The following is an 11165-nucleotide window of genomic DNA, read 5'->3' on the forward strand; positions in this document are numbered from 1 at the left end:
TGAAAGATTCTATGGACAAAATATTGAATGATGCAGGATGCATCAAAAGAAGATGGAAGGAATACACAGAGTCACTGTACCAAAAAGAACTGGTAGATCTTAATCCATTTCAGGATGTGGCATATAATCAAGAACCAATGGTACTGAGGGAAGAAGTTGAAGTTGCACTGAATGAATTAGTGAAGAATGAGGCTTTGGGAATTGACAGAATATCCACTGAGATGTTTCAACAAATGGATGCCCCACTGGAGGCACTCACTTGGTTATGCCAAGAAATTTGGAAGACAGCTACCTGGCCAACTGACTGGAAGAGATCAAAATGTGTATCCATTCCAAAGAAAGGTGATCCCACAGAATGTGGAAATTATTGAACAATATCATTAATAATGCATGCAAGTAAGATCTTACTGAAGATAATTCAAAAACAGTTGCAGCAGTATATTGACAGACAACTTCCACAGGTGCAAGCTGGATTCAGAAGAGGATGCGGAACAAGGTATATCACAGCTGCTGTCAGATGGATCTTGGCTTAAGGCAAAGAATACCAGAAGGAGGTTTACTTGTGTTTTATTGACTATGCAAAGGCATTTGATTGTGTGAATCATAACAAATTATGGATACCATTGAGAAAAATGGGAATTCCAGAACACTTAATTGTCATGAGGAACCTATACATTGACCAGAAGGCTGTCGTTTGAATAGAACAAGGGGACACTGCATGGTTTAAAATCAAGAAGGGAGTGCATCAGGGTTGTATCCTTTCCCTATACTTATTCAATCCCCAGCCCACTGGAGCTAGAGGTGTTTCTTCACTCAGACAGCTGCTGGCTGCTCTGAGGCTGACAAGCCCAAGGTTGACAAATAAAAAGGCACAGTCCTGATGTTACCAAACCACACAGCAGGCCATTAATTTAAGTGCATTCTAAGTCTCAAGGTTGGCAGACCATGGCAGGCTGCTGAACAACGACACGGCTCCATGAAGGGTCCAAGTGTGCCATAAGCTAGAGACTATCCCTAAGGCTTCTCCTTATATACAGGAAGCAGACTACATCTCAAAGGCAGCTACTCAGCTGCTTGTGGTAGATTCCACCATGGAGCTGATTGTCATTCTCATCATGGGGAAAAACTACCACCAGCTGCCCAACCACTCAACCAGGCCCAGACAAGCTGACATACGAATTTAGCTACCACACTAGGTATGGTAATTACAGACCAACATTTACAATGGCCATTAGTAAGCAGCAGTTGAAATAAGTTAGGGCAACTCAGAAAAAGAAAGATAATAGGGTTACTTACTATTAGAAAATTTCAAAGCCTTTAAAATGTCCATGGACATAGTATTTTGCATTTCCCAGACTTGCTTGACCATGGTACCACACGATCCTTTATTTTTTTTTCTTGGTGTATTTTACATGGCAGTGGTGATTCAGTGGTAAAATTCTCAACTTCTATACAAGAGATGCAGGAGACTCGAGTTCAAATGTCAGCTAATGCACCTTATGCACCATCTCTCTGTCAGTGGAGACTTGCATGTTGCTATGATGCTGACCAAGGTTTCAGACTTAGAGAAACTAGGAAGAAAGGCATGGCAATCTACACCTGAAAATGAGTCAGTGAAAACCCTACTCATCACATTCCATCCACAGCTGATCATGAGGATTGTGCAGGACAGGGCAGCATTTCTTTCTGTTGTGCATGGGGTCTTTATGAGCTGGGGGCTGACTTAATGACAGCTAACAACAAGAAGAACACACACTCTTGAACAAACTAGGTAATGCAATGTCGTCCTGGATTTGTGACTTACAGTTGGGAAAAAAAAAAAAAAAAAGGTAAGTCAAATTCTTCACAGACATACAAGATATCAGTGTTCCAGTTACCAGGGTAGAATTCTTGGTAGCAGCAACAATAGAATTTATAAATGATAAACAAAACAGGCCAGTATAGAATTTTTGTTTTAGAATGTATAAACAAATGAGCATTGGCTTTCTGTAGGAATAATCAAAGACAAGATTCAGAAGATAAATAGGGCAGGTTAAAGGGCTAAAGTTGTCAGAAGATGAAGTGTAGTTATTAGGATACATGGAAGATAACCTCCAAGAGAACATTTTTTGGGGGAACAATCAAAATCAAGTAGCAAAGATGACAGCTGAAAATTAGTAATGGGAGAAATTGAAAGCAGAAGGGTGGAGAAAATGGAGAAGAATTAAAAGCATCAGAGGAAAGAAGTGATAGAAAGGATTCTGAATAAGTCAAAACCAGGGAGGTAGGAAGAAAACAGGCCTGCACAAAAAAGCTAATTCATCTTATCAGATAAAACTAGAGGCAGAGGAAAACTACCAGAACTGAACTATGACAAAGAAAAGGGGTGAGTACTGAAAAAACACTTGTGGTTTTAGAAGGAAGATGAATTGTGCTTATAAGGAGAATTTATACAGAAAGAATGAAGAAAGAAACAAAAAGAAATGTGTGCATTGGTAGATTTCAAGCTCCAAGTGCCTGCCTTTGGGATACTAAGTTGTTAGATGATGTTGAGTTGATTTTGACTCTTAGTGACCCCATGTAATAGAGCAGAACTACCCCATAGGATTTTCTAGTCCGTAATCTTTACGTGAGCAGATTGTTAGAAATGGCAGATGCAGGGCATTCATTTCCCTTCCTCTTCCATAGAGGAGAACACTGGTTGATCATGGCACTATTTTCTTCTCGGTACAGATTTGGCCTCTGAATCCTTCTTAGCACAGCCCTCCAGGTAGTCACTACTAATTGATTTGACTTGACACAGGTCATGAAACCCTTATTCTTATTTAAAACAAACTTTCTGTGGCATTTTTATACCTTCTCACTGAGTGATGACAAATCAAAAAAGTCTACTTCTAGTTAAAAAAGCAAAAACCTTTCAGAGTGAGATGTTTATGTGTATGGATGTAATGATGCACATGAGTAAATATGGATACGAAGCATATGCATTTCAAGCAGGTAGATTCCAGCATGTTATATTTATTTTTAATCTGAAGCTCTGTTTTACACATTCATAAACACATGAAAATCAAATCATGATTTACCCTGCCAACTGAAACTTTAAAATGTTATGAATTGTGTTTTGAACCTACTATACAGCCACAGTAGTCAAAACTGCCTGGTTTTGGTACAATGACAGACACATACACCAGTGGAATAGAATTGAGAACCTGGAAATAGATCCATCCACCTATGGTCAGCTGATCTTTGACAAAGGGCCGAAATCCATTAAACAGGGAAGAGAATGTCTATTTAACAAATGTTGCTGGCAAAACTGGATATCCATTTGCAGAAAAATGAAACAAGATCTGTACCTCACACCATATACAAAAACTAACTCCAGATGGATCAAAGACTAAAACTATAAAATGCCTCAAGGAAAAACTAGGGGCAAATTCAGGGGCCCTATTAATGGCATGGGAGCTCTGGTAGCATAGTGCCTAACACACTTGACTGCTAACCAGAAGGCTGGCGGTTCAAACCCACCAGCCACTCCTTGGAAGGAAGGTTGGGCAATCCTACTTCCATAGTGATACTGCCTCCGAAACCCAAGGAGGGGTCGCTATGAGTCGGGGCCGACTCGACGGCATATAACAACAACAACAACAATTAATGGCATAAATAGACTATCAGGAACAACCCAAAATGCACAAACAGCAGAAAAGAAACTAGATGAATGGGACCTTCTAAACATTAAATTTTATGTGCTTCCAAAAACTTCTCCAGAAGAGTAAAAAGAGAACCTACAGATTGGGAAAAAATATTTGGCAAAAACATATCTGACAAGAGACTTATCTCTAAAATTTATAGAAAACTCCAACATCTTGACAACAAAAAGACAAATAATCCAGTAAAAAAATGGGCAGAAGACATGAATAGACACTTCACCAAAGAGGATATTCAGGCGGCCAACAAACACACATGTGAAGAAATGTTCACGATCATTACCCATTACAGAGATGCAAATCAAAAAACAACAATGAGATATCATCTTGCCCTAGTACTAGTAGCAAAGTTCAATAAGACAGAAAATAACAAATGCTGGCCAGGATGTGGAGAGACTGGGACTGTCATACACTGCTGGTAGGACTGTCAAATGATACAACCACTATGGAAAGCAGTATGATGATTCCTTAAAAAGCTAGAATTAGAAATACCATTTGATCCAGCAATTCCATTACCAGGTATATATCCTAGAGAAGTGAGAGTCAGGGCAAGAACAGACATATGCACCCATGTTCATCACAGCACTATTTACAATAGCAAAAAGCAAAAAGATAGAAACAACCTAGGTGTCCATCAACAGAAGAATGGATAAGCAAACTATGGTACATACACACAATGGAATACTATGCAACCCTAAAGAATAATGAAGAATTGGCAAAACACTGCATAACATGGATGAACTTGGAGGACATTGTGCTGAGTGAAATAAGTCAATCACAGGACAAATATTGTATTATTCCATTATTGTAAAAAGTCAAGGAAAGGTTTATATATGGAAGGAGATTTTTTTTGCTGGTTACCACGGATGGGAGGGGAGGGCAGGGAACACTGCTAAATAGGTAGAGACAAATATTGATTTGGGCAAAGGAAAGGGCAATGTACCAAATGTGAGTGATCAACACAATGGCACTGAAGAAGAGGAAGACATAGAGAGAGGTGCATGTGAGGTATAGACAACAAAGATGAACTTTTTTGCACGTATAGTACTGCACTGTCAGTGATGGCAAACATCGATCTATGGATAGATGGGTAGACAGGCTGAACAATTAGGTGTGTCTATGCAGGGGGCAGTGTGCCCATGACCATGTATAGGGTTGCCAGACAATGTTTCTACAAGTGTATTTGTATATTCTGTAAGAATTTCCAGGTATATAGTAGAACTGACAAGAACAAGTTTGTAGTCACTTCTTGGCCACAACCAGCTACCAAGAGGGAGAAAGTAGTTGGCTCTGTGGGCTCAGGACCATGGTCACAGGGGACACCAATCTCAATTTCCATAATATACTACACAAAAATATTGTTCCACAACCTACTTTGGCGAGTAGCACCTGGGATCTTAAAAGCTTGCAAGTGGTCATCTCAATAAAACGATGGGTCTGTCCTCATCCAGAGCAAAGGAGAATGAAGAAAACCAAAGATGCTTGGAAACAATTAGTCCAAGGGACTGGTACACCATGCAACCTTCAGCCTATATGACTATGAGACCAGAAGAACTAGATGGTGCCCAGCTACTACTGTCAACCACTTGGACTGGAATCTATGTAGGAGATCCTGGATAGAGTGGGAGAATAATGTGAAACAAAACTCAAAATCATTAAAAAAAAAGGCGGGGAGGGGGGACGAGGTTCGCTGGTCTGATTGAACCTGATGGAACCCTTGAGACCATGGCCCCTAACTGCCCTTCAGATCTGGAATTGAACCCACTCCTGTAGCTTCCAGCTCAACAAAAGACAGATATATGAGCTGAACATTTACATACACACCTTGGAGAGATCAATCATGGGAGACTAGAAAGGCTGTGTATGTACAGGCAGACAGCTTAGGGGGCAGGAATGCATAGAAAGGAAGGACACAGGGAAGAGGTAGCTATGGGGAGGAAGTGGGAAGAGAGCTATTGCATTGTGGGAGATTACAGTCAATGTCATGAGTCAAAGTGTATGTGAGCTGCTGTATGGAAAGTGAATTTGCTCTGTAAACTCTCACCCAAATAAAAATATATATATAAATTTTAAAAGGAATTGTGTTTTGAGTTAAAACAGCCCACGTGAAACAACAGCCTGTTCAAATAATCAGAGATTTCTTCTTCCTTCCTCTATTTTTATGATACAATATTACATCCAAAATCTTAAATAGTAGGTTGAAACACTAAATAGGTTCTTCTTCCCTGTAGATCACACACCTTAGAAAAGGACATACAAATAGTGTGATTTAACATAATAGTATTGTTAATGATCAGGCCCTAGTGATCCTTGGGGGGAAAAAATGAGATTTTATCAATGGCAGTAAAAAAGAAACTATTCATTGCCAGTTTTAGGTTAAAAAAAAAAAAAACAGTTTTAAAAAAGAAAGGGGGGGATGGTGTGTGACAAGTTGCATTGGTTTCCATTACTTCTTGCATGAACTCATTAATTTCACCCTGCTTCTGTGCATCAAAGGTCTTTGCCTATTCATGTAAAGAACCACTTGAAGGCATACAATGTCCTCAGATTTTTCTCTAGTCCAGGAAACACTCAGAGCTTTCTTTGAACTATTCTTTTTGAACGTCCTAGTAAGTTATTCACATTCTGCCAAACAGTTCATAATGCTCTGGGGAGGAGAGGCAGTGAGTTGCGGCTAGGGCTTACCCGTTTTATGACTCTCTTATGAATTAACAACAACAACAAAAAGATGCTCATTAGTCTAGGCTGGCTTCACTAGATAAAAAAAGGAGGGGAGTGAGGCTGTGGGTTGGAAGGGGAGGGAGCAAGTGATCTTTCAAGAATTTTTGCAGCCTGAGAGTCTATTGACCCAGATGAATGAACCACCATCACCTCTCTTGCAATAGACAACTGCCTGGGTTCCTGCATTAATGCTGGTTCCCTCTACTGCAAGTAGAGTGATCTTTTCAAAACACATATCTAACCATGTTTCCCCATGCCTTCCTCTCCATGGCCTAACAAAGATCTATAGGGTCTGGCCCCTAGCTACCTCTCTGGCAGCATATGGCACCACATTTCCCTTGTTCTCTGTACTCCAGCTCCACTGGCCTGCTGTCAATTCCTCCTTGCATTTGTTTACCGCAGGCCTTTGCAGAAGCCGTTCACTCTGACTAGAAAGCTCTGCTCTCTTAACCTCCATGCCCTTTATTCAACTTTTATGATATCACATCAAATGCCACGCTTGCTCTCAGGAAGGACTACTCTGATTCTGACCCCATAAACTGGTTCAAGTCCCTCTGGAATCTGTTCTCAAAGCACCTTTTCCTTCTCTGCATTTTGAACTATGTGTAATGATATATTTGTGTGGTGATTTAACGATCTATTGTCCCACTAAACTGTAAGCTCTGTAGGACTATAACAATGACCATTTTCCTTTCCACTCTGCCACAGTACCTTGCGCACACACACTGTGAGCATGTGACAAATATGTATTGGCTCAATGAATTAATATGTTGTGCATATACTGCTTTGTTGATGTATTCATAACAGTTGCACATAAATATCTTGAAACAAAGTTGTTGAACACAAATATTAATATCAAATATTGTTGAAAACCAAATATTATGTAGAAAACACAATAAAAACCTATATATTAAACTCTCTGTACATTACAGTTATGATGCCAGTTGTAACTAAGCTCTCTAAGGTGAATACCTAAAGCCTCCAGAAAGAAGACTGTTTCTTTCATTTCCTTTGGTTTTCTGCTTTGAAGGAACTAGAATCTTTGTTACGACTGCCAAATAAAAAGTGCAGTGAAGTCATTCTGTTTGAAAAATGTACAAAGTGTCTGTCTTCTAGAACCTTCTAAGGAAACCAGATTCCTTTGAAGTTGGCCAAAATGAAATCAGTGAGAACAACCTTCTGGAAGATGAACTGTGTAGAAACATTAAACTTACGTTGGTTTAGAAGCCTCGGCCTGGTCAGTCTGTAGTTTCTCTCCTCCTTCCACTTCCATTGTGCAATACACAATGCGATTTGGAGCTAAGGATTTGAGGCCTTGGACTTCCATGATCACCACCTGGAAACAAAATCACACACAGTAGTGAAGGTTATTGCTAAAGCCCATGCACAGCATCAACCAGAGGAAAATACACAGATGTGAAGAAGTTACAAAGTAGCCGACAGGTATCTACTGGGTTCTATGGGGTTTCTACCAGTCATACTGGGGCCAGTCTTGCATGAAGATGCAAGTTCTCATAGTGTAGCCTATTGCCTCCCAGAAGAAAAGACAAAGCTCTCTAGTTCAGATGGTCACATGGGCCAGACAGGGAAAGTGAAATGGGCTATTCTTTCCTATACTAAACATATAGGATCACTTTTCATTTCTTCTACTTTTCTTTTAAAATAGTCTAGCTTTTGATTTAGCATTTAGCAGAAACATGGTCCAAGAATAAACTTACTTTTCCCTTTATAATAAGCTAAGGGACAGTGCAAGTGCCAAGATAAAGGGCATATAGTAATCAGCATTAGTGTTAGAGATGCAATAGGGAATAGTGGGGACTGTGGCAAACTAGAGAGCACATGCTCCATATAAAGAAGTGGTTACTACTCAGTTGTAACTCATTGCTGTGTTATCTTCTCTGAGGCCAGAGTTGCCAGATACTCTAATTTTTCTATGAGAAGATGTAAGTCTAAATCAGAATTAAATCAGAAATCTGATTATGGTAATTAACTTTGTGTGTCAACTTGGCTGGGCCTGGTTGAGTGGCTGGGCAGCTGGATGTAGTATTCCCCATGATAAGGTAATCAGGTCCATGGTGGAATTCACTGTGAGCAGCTGAGTAGCTGCCTTAGGGAATGTGGTCTGCTTCCTGTATATAAGGAGAAGTCTAGCTTATGGCACGCTTGAACCCTGCACGTAGCCATGTCATTGCTTAGCAGCCTGCCATGCTCTGCCGACCTTGGGACTTTCAGTGGACTTGAATGAATGGCCTGCCGTGTGGTTTGGTAACATTGGGACTGTGCCTTTTTAGTTGTCAACCTTGGGCTTGTCAGCCTTAGCTGCCAGCAGCTGTCTGAGTGAAGAAAAGCCTCTGGCTTCAGTGGGCAGGGAGCAGGAGGCAGAGGTGAAGTCCAAGGTTGAGGGGCTTTCACCCAGGCCCTAGAGCCTGGCACTTTGGACTCAGACTTAAAGCCTCCAAACTAAGAGAATAAACTCCTGTTTCTTCAAGCCATCCCATTTGTGGTATATTCTTGTCAAAGCAGCGCTAGGTAACTAGAACACTGATTTTGAAATTTTCACAATGAACTCAAATAAGGAAGAATAAAATACTCCAACTCTGTGTAAGGCAACACTGTTGGATCAAAAGAAAACCATGTCTTCACTTGCATATTTTCTGGTCTAGACTGAGGGAAAGGGCTGGCACTTCTCACTAGTACCCCACACTCCACATAATCACCTGCAATTCTAATCAACAATGGTACACCCTATTACTGAGAGAGAGACAGATAGAGGAAAGATTGATTGAGACTGATTTTAACATACAAAACAAATGACATATCAGAGATCTACAAGGAACAAGGTATATGAAAAATTACTCAGTCATACTCTAAAGAAAGAGGTAATAGCAGCACAGAAACAGAAGTATTTGGATGTGCAATAAATACATGTTTCCTTAATTGACTTGATTCAAGGAAGTGCAATATGGGTAGCATTGAACCAGGATTCAAAACTCAAATTTGCTACTTAATAGCCCAATGGTTCTCAAACTTTAGTGTGAATCAGCATTCCTTGAGGGGCTTGTTATAACACAGATTTCTGGACTCTGCCTCAGAGTTTCTGATTCAGTAGGTCTAAGACTTTGAATTTCTAACAGTTTTCCTGGTGATGCTGATGCTGCTGGTCTAGGAACCATACTTTCAGAACCATTGTATTAATTATGCAATGTTGGGCAATGACTTCACCTTGAGACTTTTTTCTTTCTAATCTCTTAAGCCTCAGTTTTATTATCTGTAAAGTGGGGGTGATGATATGCGTCCTCTTTCTCTTTCTCTCTGGTTATTTTGAGAGGATCAAATGAGATAATACATGCAACTGGAAATTTTTACACTGAGAAGAACCATACAAACGGAAAGAAATGAGAGGAAGAATGAAAAGAACACAAGTTTTGGAGTTTAAAAGATCTGAGTTGAAATCCTGAAATGGCATTTTCACTAGCTGTGCAATCTTTTGCAAGTTTCTTAACCTCTCTGAGGCTTTGTTTCCATGTTTGCAAATGCTTCAAAAGACTTTGCGAGGATTCACTGAGTTAATATCAGTAAAGCATCTGGCATATAGACTGTTCTAAGAATGCCCACTGCATTTCCTCAGAGCACTCCCCTACCTTTGCCCAAGGCCATGTCACCTGGCATTGTGGATCTCTCAGCTCCCTGGCTGCAAAGTTAACTGCTCTCTAGTGTGCCTTCCAGCCAAGTAATTCTACAATTATAGAAAGTATGCCTTGCACCAATCTGCAAGTTCAAATCCTAGACTGCCTGGATGAGATGGCAATCATCTCTCCCCACCTTTTTACTTCCTGAAACATGTTCACAAATAGATACACAATGACTTCTGTTGGCAGTTTTAGTACGATGTGCAATTTGGTGTTCTTCCAACTAAAACGTATTTGGGAGCCCTAGGGCATTTCATTCTGTACCTGTACTGAGAAGTTAAAGCCTGTTTGAATCATGTTCACAGGAGAGTGGTTGGGTTTGCCCACATCTATATCTCAGATAATCAACTGTATAATATTGAGTACCGATAAAGAATTAGAAAATTACAGATTTAAAAGCTTCATGAAAATCAATAGACCACTTTTTTCCTCCTTCTGCGGGAAGAGGCAGTAGGGAATAAATTGCCACCTCTAATTGGCAATAATCAAATTCAAAGACACCTAAGAAAAAGCCTTCAATACCTCAGGTGGCAGTATTAAAAAAAGAAAAAGTTTCTGTGAAATTACACTGATGATTTTTTCACACACCAAGTGCTCTATATTTAATTGAATACTGCCTCTTCCAACTGCAAAATACATGTTGAAAACACTGTATTGTGACTATCTTGTTCTGAATTGAGCCCAGAAAAACAAATTACCAACAGTTGATTCAAAGCAAGCTGTAATGACATTCTAGAAAATTAATTTAGTCTTTACAAATTCTAATTAAATCTACAGAAATTTGATCAATATATTCTTCTGGTCTTGCCAAATAGAGGGCCATAATAAAATTCCTCTTGTAATTTTGAGTTTTAGTAAGTTGTTAGTGGATTTCAAACTTTAGAGTGCATAAGAAGTACCTGGTTACCTCATTAAAATGAAGATTCCAAGGCTACACCCTGCTTGGATATGCTGGTTTTTTTTCCCCTGACCAACTTTGTTGTTGTTGTTGTTGTTGTTTGCCGTCGAGTCGGCCCCGACTCATAGCGACCCCTCCTTGGGTTTCTGAGGCAGTATCACTACGGAAGTAGGA

At 39.9% G+C, this 11165-nt stretch overlaps 1 protein-coding gene across 1 annotated transcript in view; it reads right to left on the minus strand.

Annotated features, from left to right (window-relative positions):
* The window catches only part of CADPS (calcium dependent secretion activator), a 741642-nt gene that overhangs the window by 388841 nt on the left and 341636 nt on the right, over positions 1-11165 (minus strand). The window contains exon 6 of the mRNA XM_042780468.1: positions 7619-7740. Coding sequence (XP_042636402.1) covers positions 7619-7740 — 122 coding nt within the window. The remainder of the gene's footprint in view (positions 1-7618; positions 7741-11165) is intronic.

The sequence above is a fragment of the Orycteropus afer genome, unplaced genomic scaffold (genome assembly GCF_000298275.1).
Source record: "Orycteropus afer afer isolate SDZICR_OR568_19922 unplaced genomic scaffold, OryAfe1.0 scaffold00041, whole genome shotgun sequence".
Taxonomy (NCBI): domain Eukaryota; kingdom Metazoa; phylum Chordata; class Mammalia; order Tubulidentata; family Orycteropodidae; genus Orycteropus; species Orycteropus afer.